This window comes from Cervus canadensis, chromosome 12 (assembly GCF_019320065.1).
Source record: "Cervus canadensis isolate Bull #8, Minnesota chromosome 12, ASM1932006v1, whole genome shotgun sequence".
NCBI lineage: Eukaryota > Metazoa > Chordata > Mammalia > Artiodactyla > Cervidae > Cervus > Cervus canadensis.
Genome location: NC_057397.1, coordinates 57,948,117 through 57,970,291, shown reverse-complemented (window position 1 = coordinate 57,970,291; position 22,175 = coordinate 57,948,117). Strand labels below are relative to the sequence as shown.

Here is a 22,175-nt window from a genome sequence, read left to right as displayed (position 1 = left end):
CTTCCTGCAGCATGAGCCCCCAAAGGGCAAGTGGACTTAGGGTTTGCACTCAGCCCCAAATCCTGGAAAGACATCTGCCCTGATTGGGAGCTCCTGGGAGTCACAGTAACCTGAAGAGGGGTGTGGGGTGAGTGGCCAGCAGCCTTTAACAGGTCTCCCCTGGGGAATCATTATACCGTTTATGTGAGCTCTTTCCTGCACTTCCTCATACCGCCACAGTCATGGGAACCGCTGGCCTGTTGCACCTTTGCACTTGCTTCTTTGGGATTTCAGCTGTTCAGTCCATCACAGGAGGAAACACTGAACTCACAGAGGTCTATGTGACAGCTTCTTTCTAAGTGATGATTCTAGCTCTGGCAACCTGCTCAATGTTCAGGACTCTTCCAACAAACATTTCTTGAATGCCTAATACATGCGAGATCTTGTCATAAACAAGACAGGTATGGTCCTTGGCTTTGTGGAGCAACCAGACTAGTGGAGCAGGCAGACCTGGAACAAAAAATTCCAACAGTGATGAATGGTGTGTATACATACACACATGTGTGCATATGTATCGAGCAAGAATATAACAACAATAACATAGTATGTAATATAGTTTTTTCTTGCCTACACAAAAACTGTCATTCCTACATATTTATCATTTGACTGCTTTATTCCACTTATTCTTATATACTGATGGAGTAGGAAATGGCAACCCACTCCTTTCTTGCCTGGAAAGGACAGAGGAGCCTGGCAGGCTACAGTCCATGTGGTTGCAGGGAATCAAACACCACTGAGCTTGCAAAGAAAGAGATTATATACTGGACTTCTACCTACATAAATCTTTATGCTTTTTAAATTACTATATAGAATTTCACAGTGTAGGTAAAACACAGTTAATTTAGTATTTATCCAACTGATGAATGGCTACATTGATTCCATTTTTCACTGTTATAGGGGTGTAAAGAATGTCCTCAACAGGCCTGGGTGCCATGGTAAAGAGATTTTCTACAGTAGACAGACAGTAGTAGACTCTTTCTGAGTAGTAGACTCAGGCTGAAAATGCTGAGTCAAGGGGGACTTCCCTGGAGGCCCAGTAGTTAAGAATCCAGGCTTCCACTGCAGGGGGTGGAGGGTGGGAGGGGAGAGGTCACGGGTTCGATCCCTGTTCTGGAAACTAAAATCCCACATGCCTCAAGGTGCAGCCAGCAAAAGAAAGAAAAAAAGGAATTGCTGAGTCATGATGTGCACAATTCTAAACTTGCCTAAATTCTACCAGTGGTCGTCCAAAATAGATAGTTCTATTTGCACTCCTACCAGTAATTTATGAGAGAATTCACTCACTGACACCTTTCAACATTTAATATTATCAGATTTCTTAACTTTTGCCACTCTGAAGGGTGAGTGTTATTTAAATTTTGCATGGGTCTATTTTCCAGTAATTCTTAAATAAGCTCTTGAATTTCCAACTAAATTACAGAAGCAGGAAGGATTCAGGCAGGTCTTTTCCATCCTCCAAGGACAGCCCAGTGCTGGTACGCACAGAGGAGGCACTCAGAGATGCTAGAGCATTGATTGATTGCTTTGGATAATTTTAAATTTCCAAGAATTAAAATTTCTATTCAGTTGACCTAAATCTCCTAATTCTGATTGACCCAAATATAATTCTTATATCTAATGAGGTCTTATAATTAAATTTCTAATGTCCACCTAAGAGAGCAATTTAGTACCAGCTATAGCTGGCCTGACAAGAGCCTGCTGAAAAAGCTGGTTGTACTAAACTTAGAAATGTTGAGGAGTTAAAAAAAAAAAAAGCAAGTTAGCCCCTTCCTTAAAGGGCTAACCATCCTCAAAGTGACTGAACCAAGGCAAAAAGAAAACAGGCAGGAAAATTGCATTGGAAGATTTTTTCCCTGAGGACAATTTCACCAACTAAGCAGATGTCCAGGGCAGGCTGAGGAGACAAACATGGAGCCGGCCACCTTTGGAGCCGTGTGAGAGGTAACCCCTGGGGTGTTTCTAAATCCCTGACTGATTAGATCTGCAGACTTTGTGGAAAAAAGCCAGGCCACGAGCAGGACACGTTGTCTGAACACAGAAGGATGTGGGGTAAGAAAAAACAATCAAAGTAAGTCTCCCCATTCAAGCTTGCTTACCGAAAAATGGGACCATGATGGGCAGGGCCTTGGCCAAGGAATGCCACAGTGCCTGGAGGGGACCCCTCCCACCCGACTCCTGGGACTTCCTTCTGGGGCATCAGTTGTCACCCTGTTCTATGGTAAGGACACCTCGGCTCAGGGTTCCTGGGGTTGCTCAAGTGAACAATTCTCTGAAGAGGCAGTTTCAGCCTGAGTAGGATGGTGGGCTCCAGACCAGGCCACGTGGACAAGGAAGGGGGAGTCAGATACGTGATGGATGTGACTTACTGTCTTGCAAACAACCTCTGCCTTGCCTTGCCCTCCATCCCTCATAGGGAATTAAAAGAGATGGGGAGGGGGCGGTAAGAGAAGGAAGGTGCGCTGAGCTGACAGACTGCAACCCTACTGGGCTCTGAGCCTCAGGTGTAACCCAGCGCCCAGCGTAGCACCTGGCACGTAGTAGGCACTGTGTGCTGAGTGTTAGTCGCTCAGGCGTGTCCAACTCTTTGCGACCCCATGGAGTGTAGCCCACCAGGCTCCTCTGTCCATGGAATCCTCCAGGCAAGAATACTGGAGTGGGTTGCCATTACCTCCTCCAGGGGATCTTCCTGACCCAGGGATCAAAGCCAGATCTCCTGCATTGCAGGCAGATTCTTCACTATCTGAGTCACCAGGGAAGCCCCACTAGGCACTGAATATTTTTCGAATGATTGGCTAGTTGAAAGACAGATGATAAAAGTGTAAGTGATCTATGAAGGGGAAGAAGCAGATGAAGAAGAAATAAGGCTGAGTAGAAATGATGATAGGTGAGGGGGAAAATGAAGCAGGAATCGGGTCTAATCTCATTTCTTAAAAGCTGTTTGCGGACATAGTAGGCAAAATGTCAACTAACAGCTATCCCTGGTTGGTGGGATATAATATATCTTATATTTTTCTTACCAATATAGTCAATTTTCTATGTGATATATCTATTTCTCATACAAGCAAAATAGAAACATTATTTTATACAAGGAAAAGTGAGGCGATACAGTCCCCTCAAGATTGAGATATTGATATCCCAACCCCCAATACCTCAAAATATGATTATATTTGGAGAAAGACTCTTTAAAGAGGTAATTAAGGTAAAATTAGGTCATGAATTCTATTGTTTTAAACCTCTCAGCCTGTGGTCTTTGTTGTGATGGCCCTAGCAAGCTAATACACAAGGGAGACATTTTTAAAGTTTAAAGATAATTATTCAATACATTTGTAACTTATGTAATACTGCATTGTATTTCAACTATACTTCAATTAAAGAATATTTCTTCGATACAGACAAAAGTAACTTTGTAACTTCACAACCACCAAAAAATAGAGAATTTTTCAAGGAAAGACAAAATAGACAGGGAATAATATCAGAGAAGTGTTTTGGGCAATTTGGGAGGAAGACTCTTGGAAAAGCATATGGCATTGTTATGTTCATAGCGTAGCAGTATTGTGTACCTTAGAAACAATAAGCTCTTTGATGGGAGAGAGAGCTGAGTTTTTATTACAGAGTCGAGACAGTCCCGCGGTAATTAACCCAGAGATATGGGCGTCCCCTCCCTGGAGTATCTACTCTGTAATGATCTCTGAGCAGAGGTGGAAGCTTCAAGGAAGGGAGGTGCCACCGAGGGGATCAAAGTGAGGGCAAAGGCTGAGACCGACAGGTTCTAAGGGTATTAAGTAGGGAGAAGAAAAGGGAGATTGTGAGTTTTCCTTTTGGCTGCCTTCCAGTTTATTGCTTGTTTGTGGTCTCCTGAGTGTCTCTTTGGGGAGAGAATGCAGGGGTGATTTCACCAGGGATAGATGAGACTTTCCTTCCTTCTTGGGGTTCATTGCTCTCAGCAGGTGTCTTTCTTGCACGCTGCTGGGTATCACGGTGGGGGACGAGGGGAGCCGTTTTCACCACCAAGCCCCACAGGCAAGGGCAGGTTTGACAGGCTGGAGATCCATCTCTGGGGCTCTCCTAGGCAGACTCATGACCTTCGGGGACTGTGAAGTGAGTACTGCAGGCATCCTTATGGACCCAAAGTCCATCGGTCAGTCTCTCCCTGATTGTTGCTGTTCAAATTCAAACGTGCTGTGTTTTCTCAAGATGATATACCATTCTAAAATGTGCTGCTTGCCATTTTTAAAATTACAGCTTCATTGAGCTATAATTCACATACCATACAATTCACCTATTTCAAATGTACAATTAAATGGCTGTTCATATATTCTCAGAACTCTGCAACCATCCCTACAATTTTAGAATATTTTCATCACTTAAAAAGAATCCTGTATCTATTAACGGGCACTCCTCATTGCCCCTCCAACCTCCCCAGCTCCAGGCAACCACTAATCTACATTTCTGTCTATAGATTTGCCTCTTTTCTGATAAATGGAATCATACCATATGTGGCCTTCTGTAACTGGCTTCTTTCACTTAGCATAATGTTTTCAAGGTTACCAATGTTGCAACTTGTCTCAGTATTTCATTGTGTTTGCTGCTAAGTAATAGTCTACTGTAGGGTATATACCATATTTTATTTATTCATCCATCAACTGGTGGATATTTAGGGTATTTCCACTTTGGGGCTGTTTCCACATTCATGTACAAGTCTTTGTGTGGACATAGGTTTTCATTTCTCTTGGGGGTATACTTAAGACTGGAATTTCTGGATCCTGTGGCAACTATGTCTAACCTTTGGAGGATCTGCCAGACTGATTTCTAAAGTGACTGGACCATTTTATGTTCCCATCAGCAGTATAAAAGTGTTCTAAATTCTCCACATCTTCATCAAAAGTTGTTATTATTTGTCTTTTTTTATAGCCATTCCATTGAGTTTGAAGTGATATCTCATTGTGGTTTTGATTTGTATTTTCCTGGTAACTAGTGTCCTTGCATCTTTTCATGTGCTTATTAACTGTTAGCATATCTTTTTTGGAGAACTGTCTATTCACCTCCTTTGCCTATGTTTTAATTGGGTTATATGTCTTTTTATTGTGAGTTGTATAAGTTTTGGGGAGTAAGACTCCCTTATCAGATATCTAATTTCAAAAATTGTTCTTCTGTTTGGTGAATTGTCTTCTCACTTTACACATGGTATCCTTTGAAGCACAAAAGCTTAAAATTTTGATGATCTGTAATTTACGTTTTATTCTTGTTGCTTTTGGGGTCATTTTTAAGAAACCATTGCCTAATCCAAGGTTGTGAAATTTTACATCAATGTTTTCTTTTAAGTGTTTAATAGTTTAAGTGATTACATTTAGATCTTTGATCCACTTTGGGTTAACTTTTGTATATAGTGAGAAACGGGTCCAATTTCAGTCTTTTTTCTGTAGATATTCAGTTATCCCATACACTTGAAAAAACAATTCTTTCCCCATCCTTCCCCAAAATCAATTGACAGTAAATGTACGGGTTGCTACCCATTTTTAAGGATTTTCTTATACCAGCCACATAAAAAGTCACATGTAGGGACTTCCCTGATGATCCAGTGGTTAAGAATCTGCCTTACAATGCAGGTAACTCCGGTTCAATCCTTGGTCGGAGAGTGAAGATCCCACAGGCTTGGGAGCAACTAAGCCCTCGAACCACAACTAGAGAGCCCATGTGTTGCAACGAAAACTCCTGCCTGCCGCAACCAAGACCTGACGCAGCCAAATAAATAAATAAACATTTTCCAAATGTCACATATAAGCTTCTTGCACATCATGTGTGTAATCAGAAATTACCCACCAGCATGAAGAAATGACAGACACCTTCCCATTCTAGTTCATTTTGAAAAACTGAGGAAACAAATTCTCAGTAAGTGGCTGGGTAGTTGGAGTTTATTTAACTTACAACTCAGTTCAGATAGGCTTATCATCAGCCACGTATTCAGAGCCTGAGCCCAGATAGTGTTTGATGAGCCAGAATTTTATCTGATGTGACTTTAGAAGATTCTTCCCCAAGAGACTGCTAATGACTCAACATTTTGGATTTTGAGTGTTGAGGGAATGACTTGCAGGTGGTTTCAGTGACTGAAATCTGTGATCACCTTCAACAAGAGTTAAAGAGAAATGGCCCTTTGTCCTGCTCCCCACACAGTTTCCGGCTTTCTTTTTTAACTTCTACTCTCTGCCCCTCTCCTAGTTCCATTTCCAAAAATAGTAAGAAACTGGCAAGAAGTCCTGGGTTGCAATTTGTCATCCAGCTTTGGACACAGCTGTTTCCCCTCTTCTGGCAGAGTCAGTGATTTGGCTTGTCTTCTGGATGGAATGAACATTTTGTGAAGGGTGTCCAAAAAGGACGTACCCCAGGGGCACACAAATGTCCCTCAATTTACTGCTACAGAATTCACTGTGGAAAGAAATGGAGGTAGACATTTTTCAGCAAATCTTCAAAACTAGTAGGAATGTTGATCTCTATGCCAGGAGCTTAGAAGTGTAGTCTTTAGAATTCCTTGCCTTAGAATCACTGGAGGTGGGGAAGGATGGAAAGAACTTGTTAAAATGTATATTCCTGAGCCCCCAATGAATCAGAAGTTCTGGGGAGTGGATGTAAGGACCTGTATTTTAACAGGGACTTTAGGTGGCTCTCCTGGGCTTCCCTTGTGGCTCAGCTGGTAAAGAATCCGCCTGCAATACGGGAGACCTGGGTTCGATCCCTGGGTTGGGAAGATCCCCTGGAGAAGGGAAAGGCTACCCACTCCAGTATTCCAGCCTGGAGAATTCCATGGAGTGTATAGTCCATGGGGTCACAAAGAGCCAAGTACACAACTGAGTGACTTTCACTTTCGCTTAGGTGGCTCTCACAAACACTAAAATTTGAGAACTGCCTCCTTGGGAGTTTTTCCTCAAAAGTAATGTGAATGCTTGCTGAGACCACCAGCTTTGGAAATATACAGAACCAGAGTTAAACTTCAGTTTCTTTTCCTACAAAATAAGGTTCACTCCCCCAGGTCCCAGGTAGGAGAGTGCTGGCCTGGAGTAGGGATACAGATGAAGCTCGGGATCTAGTACAATGCAACTTTCACAACAGTGTACCCCCAGTCTGGGTCACTTGGCACCCCAAGGGTTGCCAGATAAAATTCAGGACCCCCAGTTAACTTGAATTTCCGAAAAATGACAATAGTTTTTCAGTGTAACTGTGGCAGCAATGCCAAGGTGAGTTTCCAGGGTCCAAGGGCTGGTAGGACAAGCTCCATAGAAAGATTTGGGGCATTGTTCCTTGATTGACAGCCTGTGTCTCAGTCTCCAGCCCTTCCAGATATTCTGTGCTCTTCTCGGATTATTTAAATGAATCACTTTTCTACTTTAATTCACTGGCGTCAATTTTTATTGCTTGCAGCCATGCTCTCTGACTGATCGAGCATCTTTAACTCCCTACTCAACAGCTTACCATCTGTTCTCTCTTACCATCACTCCTCTGAGCTCCCCTTGAAGTCATCAGGAGCCTCCTATGGCACAGTCTCTCTGGCTTTTCTTGATTCTATACCCTTTTCTGGTGTAGAAGTGTGTAGAGGACACAGGGCACCCATGGAAACTCTACTGGAAGGGAGCTAGGAAAATAAAGATCCTACCTCAATATGCTACTGCAGAGACCCCACCTCAATAGCTAGTGATGCCAATTGGCAAACCCAACTAGAAGCCAGTGGGCAAGGGAGCTTGTTAATATGGCACTTTTCAAGTCAGAGTTCTAGGACCTGGAGCAGGACAAGACGAGGGGAGGGTCAATGTGATGAGGCAGAAAAAATATATCAAGTATGCAGGGTATATGTGCTGTCTTAGGTTTGGTTCTCTAGAAGCAGAGCCCGAGATGGGGATTTTATGCCAGTGACTCCTGGAGATACTCCTGAGAGGAAAACCATGTGAAGAAGGGAGCAAGGGAAGCAGGATGACCGAGGGGAGGGAACTGGGCCAAGATGTGTTAGTTTCAGGATGAGTCTAGCCCCAGCTTCATCCCCTGAGTTACTTTGGAGAAAAGTTGTTTTGTAGAAATTATCCTGCTCAGAGGCAAGGGCACTGGGCTCTTATACACAACCCCCTACACACTTTTTATTGGCCATGAGCTATACCTGACATAATCAACCAAATCTCTTCCAGTGAAGGGACCTCCTTTGGCCAAGGACAGGCCTTAGGAGAAGCATGTAGGCATGACCTATTAGCCACCAGAATGCACCACAGCTGGGGTTGGATAAGTCAGCCTGGGTGGAGGCACCAATAGCATCTGTCAGAAGGACATTACCTCCTTGTTATCTCTGCATGATAAGGTAAAAATTCTTTTTCCCTTGTGCACTTTTATAGTTAACAGGTTTCCTGATATTGAGTCATCTTATTTTTGGAACTAAACAAGTCAAATTAAATCCATGCAGTAAAACCATCTGATCAATTGTAGGCAGAAGTAACAGTAAATGACCCCATATTCCTGACCCCCTGCAGCGACCTCTTGACCACACTGAGGAGATGGTTCTGCTCACTGGCAATGCCAGGCCCCAAGCTAGGCCCTGGTTCACTGCTTATGACCAGGGCTTTTCTTGTTTATCAGGTTCAGTATGGGCTTCCCAGATGGCTTGGTGGTAAAGAATCTGCCAGCCTGTGAAGGAGACACGGGTTTAATCCCTGGGTTGAAGATCCCCTGGAGTAGGAAGTGGCAACCCACTCCAGTATTCTTGTCTGGAAAATTCCATGGGCAGAGGAGCCTGGTGGGCTAGAGTCCATGGTGTCGCAAAGAGTCGGACACGACTGAGCGACTGAGCATGCACACATGCATCAGGCTCTGTAGGCCAGTCACTGAGCTCTTCACAGACCCTGCTTGTGTGACTCATAGATCAAGGATGTAATTAATATGGCTAAGAGGTGGGGGCGGGGGGGACCTGAGGAGACAAGGCAGCTGGTGTTGGACCTTAAATAATAAGAAGTGCAAAGTGACATGCATGCTCAATCACTTCAGTTGTGTCCGACTCTTTGCGACCTTGTGGACTGTAGCCCACCAGGCTCCTCTGTCCATGGGGATTCTCCAGGAAAAAAAAAATACTGGAATGGGTTGCTATGCCCTCCTCCAGGGAATCTTCCCGACCTGGGAATCAAAACTCACATCTGCCTGCATCTCCAGCATTGCAGGCAGATTCTTTACCCTCTGAGCCACCTGGGAAGCCCACATGCTGAACATATTAGAACCTTAATATATGTTGTCTTGTTTAACCCTCACAACAGCCCAGGAAGTAGGAATTATTCTTCTCATTTAACCATTGAGGAAGTCCCTAGACTGAGGATTAGGAAAGAGCTCTAACTTTTGTTCAGCCACCAATGAAAACTGAAAACACTAGACCAAATGAATTGCATTTCTAGGAATCCTGAGGCTCAGCAGAGATGCCCAGGGAGTCAATGGGCTGCTGCAAGGGAAGGACTGACCTTATGTACTTCAGCCAGAGCAGCTCTGCCTCGATCTGTCTTGTATGTTGTCAGGACTGGCTTCCTGGGTGTGCCACCAGTGAAGCCCCACAGGGCCTGCCAGGCTCAGAAGGGGACTGTGCTTAGGATTTAATGCCCTGCAGGTGCCATCTTGAAATCCTTTATAGCTTTGTCTAAATTTGTGTTTTGTAAGTGAAATACCATGGAACAGTGGAACATGTGCCAGGGACTTGGAGCTCTGACTTGTGCTCGGTCCCCCTTCCTGTTGCCTCTCTGCTTCTATGTTCTCCACTCTCTGCTCTTGGCCAGTTGCTTTTTTTGTTCCCCAGTTCATCACAGACAAATAAATGGTCCTATGTGCATGATTAACACCCAGCTCCCAGCACTTGTGACTCACGTCATGAGTTTGACAGCACTGAAACTGGTCTATACCCTCTTCAACCAGACAAGTTCAGTCGGACAAGTTCACCCTTGGATGTTCCAGTGATGTCAGATTGTCATTTTTTGTTGTTGTTCAGTCACTCAGTTGTGTCCAACTCTTTGAGACCCCATGGACTGCATCATGCCAGGCTCCCCTGTCCCTCACTATCTCCCGGAACTTGCTCAAGTTCATGTACGCTGAGTCAGTGATGCCATCCAACCATCTCTTCCTCTGTCGTCCCCTTCTCCTCCTGCCCTCAATCTTTTCTAGCATCAGGATCTTTTCCCGTGAGTCGGCTTTACACATCAAGTGGCCAAAGTATTGGAGCTTCAGCTTCAGTGTCAGTCCTTCCAATGAATATTCAGGGTTGATTTCCTTTAGGATTGACTGGTTTCATCTCCTTGCAGTCCAAGGGACTATCAAGAGTCTTCTCCAGCACCACAATTTGAAAGCATCAGTGCTTCCATGCTCAGCCTTCTTTATGGTCCATCCGTACATTTCCAAATGCTTGTGTTCAGTTCTTATATTTATCCCACAGCAGACCAGTAACAACAGTGAACCATGATGAGAAATTCTGCTTCAGACTCTTCTGTGCCAGGATCCTGGAATTACCCATCCAAATCACACAGACCTGCATCTAGGGTCTTCATGGGCCTCATCACCTAAGTCATTCTGCTGGTTTGCATTTCCCTAGGCCAAGGGGCAGCTGTTTGCAGGGGGCAGTGGGGATGGAAATTGAATATGTATGCTGGGGTGTCTGTGCATATGCATTTGAAGCACTGCTGATGCAGGATGGAAGAAGGATGGGAAGAGAAGGGGGTCAGGCTGCCAGCTGGTGGAGGAAGAGGAGCACAAAAATTTGGGGTGAGCCCAGCTGAAGGAATCCAGCCATTTCTCGACACATCTGGAACTTATCCAGAGTGCCTGCCAGTCAGGAAACTTTGCACCAGGCATCTTCCATTTTGACTTATAGTGTTTTGAATTTGGATTTCTGTCCATGGTCTTGGTCAAGAGCCTTCTAGCACTTTGCAGGGCGGGTGGGTGGCACGTGGACATGTGCGTCCTTCAGATCCCTGCCTTAGCTGCACGGAGACTGCAGCTCATAAGCTCTGCCCCTCCCTCTGTTAGTGTATCAGATACACGGCTTCTGATGCCTGCCTCGTGCCAGATTTCTCAACACTCTGGGAAAGGATTTTGTTTATTTTCCTTAAGTTTGAAAGCAAACCTTGGCTAACACCCCAAAAGTAAGACAGGCAAATGACTCAAAAATTTAAATACAAACACATACACACAATTAGCTAGTGGGCATATAAGTAATATATCTTATGTTTACATTTTATTTGTAAAGGATATTATGGATGATCCAAAGAAACAGGGGGATAAAGAGGTACACCGGGCAAGGTCTGAAAGAGTTCTAAGCACAGGAGCGTCTGAGCTGTGGAGTTGGGGTATGCCACCCTCCCAGCACCTGTATGCTTTCACCAACCTGGAAGCTCCCCCAAACACTGTCACATAGGGATGTTTAGGGAGGTTTGATCATGTAGGCATCGTCAATTCCTAACTCAAGTCTCCAATCCCTCTCCCCTCCCCAGAGGTTGGAAGGTGGAGCTGAAAGCTCCAAGCTCCTACTCAAGGTCAGGTCTTCCTGGCAACCAGCCCTCACCCTGAAGGGGGCCACCTAGGGGGCCACCAGGAGTTGCCTCCTTATAACAAATAGTGCTCCTCTCTTTCCTGTCACACATGAAATTCCAAGGGATTCGGGAGCTCTGCGTCATGAAGTGTGAGTAAATACAAAATGTTGTCACAGAAGGTGCCGCTGTCACCCGTTCTTACTCAGGAAATGACAAGGGTTTTAGGAACTCTATGCCGGGAACTGGGGACCGAGACCAAACGTATATTTCTTTTTATATCACAATGTCCTCCCGCCACAGACCGCTCTGTCATTGCTGACTGGCCTTGTGGGCATGGAATGACTAACCTGCCTGGCTGTCCTTGGCCTCCCTGTGGCCATCACAGCCGCTGCTGTCTTCCTGGCTCCCACTTGCCACCCCCACCCCCAGTGCTCCCTGGACCACCTTTTGTCCTTTCAATTAAATACTGTTTATCCATGAATTCCTCTCTGTGGTCATCCTCTTGCTTTTCTTTTCTTTTTCCCTTTTTTGGCCTTGCCACCCAACTTGTGGGATCCTAGTTCCCTGACTGACCAGGGATTGAACCCTTGCCCTCAGCAGTGAAAGCTTGGAGTCCTAGCCGCTGGACCACCAGGGAATTCCACCCTCTTGCTTCTTACTGAGGCCATATTTAAACTTCATTCTGTCATTTCTTGGCCTTCCCTGGGAGGAACCACATACTCAGTCCAACACCTTGACATGGAATTATGTAAAAAACAGTGTGTTACCTTCAACACGTTAATCCCACCTTGAGGAATTTATCCTATGAGATAATTAAGAATAAAACTTTGGCCCCACTAACTTTCATCACTGTAACATTTGATATGAAAAGGTAAAAATAAATATCCAATTAAAGGGCAGTAGTTAAATAGTGACACATCCATACAGTGACAGACCAGACAAAGTGTATGAAAAATAATGATAGAATACTTAAGGGTGTGGAAAAATGTCATTGATGTATTATGAAGTAAAAATTTGAGGTTACAAAATTATTTTAAAGTCTTATTTTTGTAAAAACAGGGGCTTGTCTGGTGGTTAAGACTATGTGCTTTCAACACAGGGGTTACAGGTTCGATCCCTGGTCAAGGAAATAAGACTGCACATGGCGTGCCATGCAGTCAAAAATTATTTTTAAATTTTTTTTTAAAAAAAGAAGAGGAAAAAAAAAAACCGACGCATGTTCTTATGGAAAATGTAGCTCTGCACGACGGGATTTCTGGGTGACATTTATTTCTTCATTTCTGCTGTCTTGGGGGTTGTTTGCAGCAACTGCCATGGGCAAGACTCTAGTCCCAGGCCCTGTTTCCCTCCCCGCAGGTGTGCTGGAAGATGGCGTGACCTCCAACGGCGTGCCCCGATCGACAGCCCCGAGTGGAACATCCAACCCAGAGAAGAAGATGAGCTGTGGCACCCAGTGCCCAAACCCTCAGAGCCTCAGCTCAGGCCCCCTGGCCCAGAAACAGAACGGCCTCCGGACCACAGAGGTAGGTCAGGGCCACAGAACAGACGGGACCCGAGTCAGGGGGGAGAAGCTTGCTTTCAGGCAGAGCCAAGCTGAGGCTGCGCCCACAGAAGCGGCCGTGATGGCTCACCTTGCCAAAGGAAATTCTCCACCCACCCGTGTGAAAATCGTTGCAAAGAAAACAGCACGGCCCCACCTCCCACCCCCTGCCTTGAGGGCTGCTGTGTTTGGTTGAATCGGCGGAAATGGGTCCTTGATATTTGCGCTCTAGAGGAAGTGTGTGTTTGTTTAAATACAGCTTTGTTCAAGGGTCTCCTTTGCTGTCGCATCTTGATAGTGAGGACCGTACTGGTTGCAGGAGCTAGTCTCAGGCCAGGCAGTCGGCCATCACAGGGCTTGGCAGGGAACGAGACCAGAGCCCAGTGTGTAGGAGACAAGCCTGGTGTCTTATCTCACCCTCCTGCCAGGCGGGCAGCAGGAGGGTCTCCAGGGGGGCTCCTGTTGTAGGATGTGGTGACGGCATGGCCCCACACTGTTGCTATTGGAGATGGAGTGGGGCTGCAGACCTGGACCTAGCTGGCATCCTTTCTGACTCTTTCTTTTCCCTCAGAGCCATTCTTGGGAAGGACTCCTCCTGCTGCTCCTGGACTGCTCCTTAGCAGACCATCACGGGGGTCTGCAGCCTTCCCCCCCCCCACCCCTCCTCACTCCCTCGTCATCCCCCATAACCCACTTCAAAGTCCCCTGCTTACCTGCTCACTCAGTACCTGTCTGTCCCGTCTCCTCTGTCAAAACTCACCGCTCCTGTCCCTCTGCCCAGTGCCATCTACTGTATGTCTGAAGATCCGACTGGATTCTCTAATGATAGAATTCTGGCCCACATCAGTGAGTTGCCTCTCTAAGCTCTGGCCAGAAAACCTGTTGCAAATTTAGCTCCAATACTCCTGGACTAAGTGCTTTGCAGAAATCACTCAGTCTCCCAGAGTCTCAGGTTCCTTATCCACACAATGGAAATGATAGCAAAATGAGAGAACAGATGGGCCTGCTCTTTGGGAACTGAGAAGTGCAGTGAGAAAGGCAGTAAGGATTCACTTTAACAGGGGCTGGTTAGACACCCAGCACCATAACCCCGTGAAAGCAGACGCTGATGGTAGTTCTTCAGATGCATAGAGGGTCATGGGTGGGGGGTAGATTTGAGGACCCTTCCTGGGGTCCTGTGTGGTCTGCTTTCTTCGTGCATAAGCGGACCTTCTAGAGGCCCAAGCATCATTGCCATCTCTCAAGGCAGTCTGGGTCCCACAGAACGATGCCCAGAAGCTGTCATGCTCTAGGGCAGGCCCTTACTTTTGCTCCCCAGCCTGCTTCCCGCACCGCACCCTCACCTTCTGAGCCTGGAACATTTGAGTCAGTAACATTAGATTGAAACAAGTGACTATAAGAAAAGTAGAGCAGAGAGATCTCAAAGTCCTTTTTTTGTTGAAGAATAATGTATTAGTCCGCTATTGCCACAATAATGCTGCATGACAAAGCAAATCAACATTCAGGGGCTTAAAACAGCAGTCTTTCTCCTCGCTATCAACCACAACTTGAATAGCTAGACCTGACTTCAGACTCCAAGTCTAGCTTAGTCTGTTCTGTGTGTATAACTCTGGGAATCAGGCTAAAAGAGCATCAGCTCGCTGAGGTATATTATGGCTGTGGGAAACCCAGGAGGGCAAACCCATTTCATGTCACTGCTCCCATCAGACCATCTGACCTCCTATTGGTAACACGGACAAACCCAACATCAGCAAGACAAGGAAGTGGAGTCTGTCTGCAGTGGATGGACAGCAAAGGATTAGCAATCTAGTACATACAGCATACATATAGAAAAATGTACAAGTCAGTCCTAAGTTCGATGCATTTTGATAAGGCGACACACATGTAACCATCATCTGTAAGGAGACAGAGAACAGTGTCTGTTACTCCAGATATCCCGTGTGCCCCTCACCATAGGGACTTGGATGCACCAGTCACCATCCGCCTCCACAAGATAAGCACTCTCTGACTTCTATCATTAGATATCAGTTTTGTCTATTTTTGACTTTTATAAATGGAATCATATAGTATGTGCTCTTTTGGGTCCAGCTGTTTTTGTTCGGCATTATGTTAGTGGGAATCATCCATGGTGTTGTGAGTTGCAAAAATTTCCTCATCTCCACTGCCATGTGTATTCCATTAAATGAATACACCACAGTTTAAGGACATTTGGGCTGTTCCTAGTTTAGGGCTGTTGTGAACAACACAGCTGTTAACATTGTTTTCTTTAATTAATTTTTATTAGAATATGGTTGCTTAATGTGAATGTTATATATATACACATATATTTAGTCTTTTTTGTATTCTTTTTTCCTTTTTGGCCACATCGTGTGGGGATTGAACCTGTGTGCCCTGCACTGGGAGCTGGGAGTTTTAACCACTGGACCCCCGGGGAAGTCCCAACTGTTAACATGCTTGTGTGCTTTGGTAGACATTCCCTTCTCTGGGGTATGTACCCAGAAGTAGAATTCCTGGCTCATAGGACGGGTACATATTTGACTTTCATAGATACTGACACAGTTTTCCAAAGTGGTTATATCACTTAGCATGCTAACTGGCTGCCGATGAGTTCCCGTTAGGGACCATAAGAATGTAAGGCCAGTAAGGTGTGCTTCATCCCATCTTTCTTAGTCTTCTACATGCAGCCTGGGGTCTAAGCACTTCGTCATATCATTGATCCTCAGAGTGTGGATACTGTTGTCTCCAGTGTACAGATAAGAATGGAGCCTCGGGTGCTTCAGGAAAGCTCTCCCCACTGTGTGGGAATTAAAAGGGGGCCGGGTAGAGCCCGCCCTCCCGAGGCTCCAGCCTCACTGAAAACTGTGTCGCTGGGAGTGAGGACCACACACCTGACCAATGTGACCGGCCCGGCACCGGGGAAGAGATGGCGCACACTGATAAGCCCAACACACAGCTTTTGTTTTCAGATTCAGTGAACAATGGTGTGTACTAAGTATTTCCAAAATAAGATCAAGGAGCAGATAGCTTCAGTTTTAAGCCTTCAGACAATTGCTGAAGTGCATCAGCGGTCTTCCTGTCCTGAGACCTCCTGGGCTACCAGGGGTCCTGACTTCTTCAAGGGCAAAGATTTCTACCAAAGGGGTCAGCTTACAAGACAGGCCCACCTCTGATTGAAGCTTCTGTTAACACAGGGCTCAGATGCCTAGAATCTGCTTTAAAAAAAAAAGGATTGGTCTTCCCTGGTTAAGAATCTGCCTGCCAATGCAAGGGACACCAGTTCGATCCCTGGTCCTGGAAGATCCCACGTGCTAGAGAGCAACTTAAAGCTTGTGTGCCTCAATGACTGAGCTGCTGTAACTGGAGAAAGCCCACACATAGTAACAAAGACCCAGCAAAGCCAAAAAATACACAAAAAAATAAATCTTTTAAATAAAGAGAAAACAATTTTCTTCCTATTCCATTTAGGGCTTTGGATACACTGTCTCTTCCTGGCGTGTCTCCTATTCCAGGCTAGAGCTTCCTGCATTTTCTGTGTCTGGCTCAGGCAGTATCCACTGGCCTGTTCCGATTGCCTTTGGCTCCCCAAGATCACCTAGTACTTCACAGCATTCCCCTGGACATCATCAGGCCACCAGCTAATGGTTCTTGGGCACTTTTTTAAAGCTCCCCTTCTCCAGAAGAACCTGTTCATGAAGCGTGCATCATCATGCCCATGTCTGCTCAGTGTTCCTGTTCAGATTGACAGACCATCTGTGGATTAAAGGCAATCCTCACCCGGTGTGGAAAATTTCCTTGTTGGGTCGTGTAAGAACGTTTTGGATTCATTCATCTGATGCTCACCCACTGAGTGCTGTCTGGGTGCCAGGCACTGTTCTGATGCCAAGGGTCCAGGAGTAGAAGAGGCAGCTGCTGCTTTTAATGGCACTGAGCCTGGGCAGGCAGATAATACAGGGTAAATGAACAAAGCCTTACGTATTCGAAATGGTGCTGTGAAGGAAATGAAAGGTCACTGGTAGGGGATGGTAGTTCAGCTCAGTTCAGTCGCTCAGTCGTGTCCGACTCTTTGTGACCCCATGAACTGCAGCACGCCAGGCCTCCCTGTCCATCACCAACTCCCAGAGCTTACGCAAACTCATGTCCATTGAGTCGGTGATGCCATCCAACCGTCTCATCCTCTGTCGTCCCCTTCTCCTCCCTACTCGATTTAATGTAGACGTAATCCCACAGTTCAGATCACTTTCCGAAGGGTGATGGGGGCAGCTGACGCCTCTGAGCAGCAGCACCTCGAATTCGGAGCCCTGCTCCAATCCACGCCCCATCAGACCAACCACATCTTTCTTTCAGTTCTCTCTGGCCTCTGTCTCATGCCTGGTGTTAATAGGTGATAACTGGCAGAAAGAATGTGACAAAAGTGATGTTTCACGAGTTGGAACTGTCTCAGTGGGGTGCTCTTTCTTTCTCTATTAAACCTTGATTTGCTCCAGTCACTTGGGACCTTTTTGACTGAAGAGTGGCTGATAAATCATGGACTGTCTCCTCCCCACCCCTTCCCTGAGCCCAGCAGACAGCACAAGGGGAAGCTCTGTAGCTGCTTGTTCTCTCCTGCTAATGAATTGCTCAGGAACTCGGGGCCACCTCCAGACATGACTCTCCAACCTGTTTCTTCAGGCTGAGGACTCCTGTTTTCCTCCTCCAGAGCTGTTTCCTCAAGTATTCAGCTAAGGTAGAGAAGTGAATATGGATGTAGCTCTGGGCACATGAAACTCTGATCTGTGGCCGGCCTCCCAGTGGAGCCTTCACATCCTCAGAAGCTTCATCCCTTTGGGATGCTTTATTATTATTGGCAGAGTGGCCAGACCTTGCCAAACAAACTAGCCGATGCCTGCGCTGGTTCTCGACTAAGCAACCCCTCCCTTCCTTGCTCCCAGCCCCCTCCTCTCTTCAGTTCCAATTGTCAGCAAGGCTTGGCACGGTCCAGGAAAGGTAGGTGACACCTCAGAGATGTGGATGTGACCAGAGGGGCAGGCGTAATCCCAAAAGGAGAATGAAACCAACCCAGAATTTCTCCTGGTGGCAGTAATATCAGATCCATGAGGAGAGTTTGGAAAGGAAATTTGAGTTTCTCTTAGAGAAACAAAAACATGATGTAAAAAGGAGAGAGAGAGAGAGAGAAAAGGCACATTTAGGACAACAAGAGAGGAAGACCCCGTAGAAGGGGCCTCCTTTGATGCATGTTCTAGTTTGAGCCTGGAAAAAGGAAGCAATGTAGCAGTTTAGGGGTGGGGTCTGTGTGTGTGTGTGTGTGTGTGTGTGTGTGTGGTGATTTCCACAATTGCATGTATATATTAGCTGCTACCTTATGTAGATGAAGAATTGCAAGACTCGCTGTTCACCTAAGGGTCTGCAGAAAAACCAATTTGATTAGAAGACTCTCGGGGCAGAGATGGAGAAGGAAATGGCAACCCACTCCAGTATTCTTGCCTGGAGAAACCTGTGGACGGTGGAGCCTGGTGGACTGCTGTCCATGGGGTTGCACAAAGTCAGACACGAATGAAGCGACTTAGCATGCATGCATGCATTGGAGAAAGAAATGGCAGCCCACTCCAGTGTTCTTGCCTGGAGAATCCCAGGGACGGAGGAGCCTGGTGGGCTGCCATCTATGGGGTCGCACAGAGTCGGACACGACTGAAGTGACTTAGCAGCAGGGCAGAGACCTTCTTATTCTCCTTTGTATTCTTCCATTGTCCCCTGAGCCTGCTTCAGGAGTGTGCACCTAGCATGTACTCACTGACTGGTGTTTTAATTGATTTTTCAATTGGAGGAAAATCACTTTACAACATTGTGATGGTTTTTGTCCTACAACAACACGATTACACATATATCGCCTCCCTCTGCTCCCCTCACCCCACCCCTCTAGATCATCAGAGTGCCTGGCTGGGTTCCCTGTGCTATATAGCAACGTCTCAAGCCTGTTATACGGAGTGAAGTAAGTCAGAAAGAGAATATGGTATGTTAACTCACCAATTGTTGATGAATGCGGTCGGCCTGGGACTTCATTAAGATGAGAAAGATTTCCCACGGGTCCACTCCCAACTCACCCCACCCCCCGTGCCACCATCATATGATTGATGACTGTTCCCTTGGAGCCAACTGCTTTTCTAAAGCAGGTTCTACTGCCCTCCTAGCATTTGATCTATCTGAGGTTTAAGTTGAAAAGCAACAACTCCTTTTGGCACCAGATACCTGATAAATAAAAACCCCTAGACTTAGTTAGCCTGAACTAGCGCAAGTGGCTGTGTTCTGTGTAGGATTTGCTTTAGGTTTGGGGAGCTCTTGAGAATTTTGCCCAAGGCATGGTCTGACCCCTGCCTTTGGAGGCTAGTATCCTGGCCCTTGGTGGAGTTGCTGAGATCAAATGTTTCCTGAACAACCTCGTGTTAATGCCACCCTGGAGAAGGAAATGGCAACCCACTCCAGTATTCTTGCCTGGAGAACTCCATGGACACAAGGAGCCTGGCAGGCTACAGTCCATGGGGTTGCGGAGAGTAGGACACGAATGAGAAACTAACATAACATAACATATTGAGAGTTTTGCCCGAGGCATGGTCTGACTCTTGCCTTTGGAGGCTAGTATCCTGGCTCTCGGTGGAGTTGCTGAGATCAAATGTTTCCTGAACAAGCTCACATTAATGCCAGTGAAGCAGCAGCAAATAAATTCCTGGAATTGGGGGAACGGCTAGAAGTCTGTTATTGTGTGTCTCCTTTTAACGGGGCGTGACGGAAAAGAAGGAAAAAGTCTTGCGTTGTAGCTGTCAAGGCTCAAGCTTTCATCTTTTGGGAAGGCGGAGAGGAAGAACCAGCATTTCCGTGTCTACTGTGAACCAGACCCCCTGTATATATACATGGCATCATCTTTAACCCTCACAGTGATAAGTGGTCAGTAACATCATTCATTCCCCAGCTGGGAAAACAGGCTTGGAAAGGTAAGGCCAGCATGGCATAGGGAGTATCTGGCTGTGTTGGCATTCAAATCCGGGTCTGTCTGCCTCCAAACCCTACGATCTTCCTTCCCGTTTCCTGAAGCAAAATGGTGGAGAATTTAGTGTGAGTGCTGGCGATTGCCGGAATCTATATGTGAGACCCAAAGCCCACATCCACCCTCCTTCTGTCTTTAGTTCAACTCACCACCCCTGTTGACATTGTGAAAGAAAGTGAAAGTCACTCAGTTGTGTCCAACTTTTTGCCACCCCAGGGACTGTAGCCTGCCAAGGTCCTCTGTCCATGAAATTCTCCATGCAAGAATACTGGAGTGCATAGCCATTCCCTTCTCCAGGGGATCTTCCCAACCCAGGGATCAAACCCAGGGCTTTCTGCATTATAGGCAGATTCTTTACCTGATGACGCTGACTTTGGGCAAATTGCTTTAGCCTGAGTGACTTCAGCTGCCTCCTCAGAAAAAGAGAACACAGCTGCATTCCTGTCCGTCTCTCAGGGATGGTCAAAAGGAACAATTAATAATGAGCATGATTGAAATCCTGTAGGAAAGTTCTAGAACATTTAGGCAGGGCAATGCAAACAGGTTCTCCTCCCAGGGATTTTTTTTCTCTTTCTTTCTCATCTGAAGATGTATCTTTACACTTATGTCCTTCATCAGATTGTCAGGTGTCTGTTATGTGATAGGCACTAAATTAGATGCTGGGAAGACCAGACTGGGTCCCTACCCCCTTGAAGTTTTAATCTAATGAAGATGTAAAAATAAGCATATAAACAAGAAGATAAATAGATAACCCAATCTCTGGTTAAAGGCCAAGAAGAAAGTCCAGAGTACCAGGAGAGGAAATGAGACAGCCCCATACTGTGTCTGCTTAGAAAATCCCTTCAATGCTCCCTAAGAAATGATTAGCTGTGATCACCTCTGGGGAAAGCGTGGTGTGGCCCCAGCATGGGAGCAAGTGTGGCTTGTCATTGTGCCCTTCCCTACTCTGTGAATTTCTTTTACCATAATTACATATCATTTGTATAATTTATAAAAAATACTAGTTACATAGAACACTGGTGTCAGATAAATCATGATCTTAAGGACTAGTGGTCCCGTGGTTAAGTGTCCGCCTGCCAATGCAGGGGACACCGGTTAGATCCCTGGTTGGGGAACTAAGATCCCACAGGCTGCATAGCAACTAAGTCTGTGCTCTGCAACTAGGGAAGCCAGTGCAATGAGAAGCCCGTGCACCACAGCAAAAAGCAGGCCCTGCTCACTGCAACTAGAGAAAGCTCATGCACAGCAGTGAAGACCCAGCACAGTCATCAATAAATAAATACATTTCCAAAAAACATTTTGATCTCAGGAAGCCTTGTTTTTCTTCATTGTCAACAAGGAACTGTGAAAAGGTCAGTACAGCCCTGTGTTAGGTGTATTCGTGGAGTCAAATTAAAGCAAAGAACATCACCATTTCCATTCGGGAGAAAAGTGAGAAAAGGCTGAGGAGACTTAGCTGCCCTCTTGAGTCCAGGCCTCCTTCCATGAGAATGAGCTGGCTCATTGACTTTTAAACCCCAGAAAGAAACACGTCCATCTGCCAGGAAGTTGTCACAGTCAGTCTGGTTACCCTTGAGAAATGGCAGCCAGTAAGTTACTATTAATTAAACAGGCAGTATCAAGAGGACTAAAATCTATGATTCTAAACCTGCGGAAATTAAAGCGAGGCGAGGGAAAAATAGAAAAGCTGTAAAACTGGGCGAGAAATGAGAGTGTGGCCTTTGACAAAAGCCAGTGGTGATAAAACTCACAAGGCAAGAATTTTAAAAGTGGAAGGATTGAATTAACAGACAGCCACAGAAGGAAAAGGTGCCAAATAGGCTTCTCTCAGCATTGAGTTGGGGACCGTAAGATTTCCTTTTTTAAGCCAGTAATTGCAATAGGGACACATTTTGCTTTCCTGTCATTGAATAAAGAGAGTTGGCTGTTAAATTAAAAGCCTCAGATGGCTAAAAACCACATCAGAGGGGGAAATATCTGCGTCATACAAAATGCCATGGTCCCAGAGGCACAAGAGTTGTAACTATATATA

General features: G+C 45.8%; 1 protein-coding gene across 1 annotated transcript in view; it reads left to right on the top strand.

Moving 5' to 3' along the window:
• Nucleotides 1-22,175, top strand: part of BAALC (BAALC binder of MAP3K1 and KLF4) — an 85,166-nt gene that overhangs the window by 56,462 nt on the left and 6,529 nt on the right. Inside the window, exon 2 of the mRNA XM_043484010.1 lies at nt 12,924-13,090. Within this exon, the coding sequence (XP_043339945.1) occupies nt 12,924-13,090 (167 nt within the window). The remainder of the gene's footprint in view (nt 1-12,923; nt 13,091-22,175) is intronic.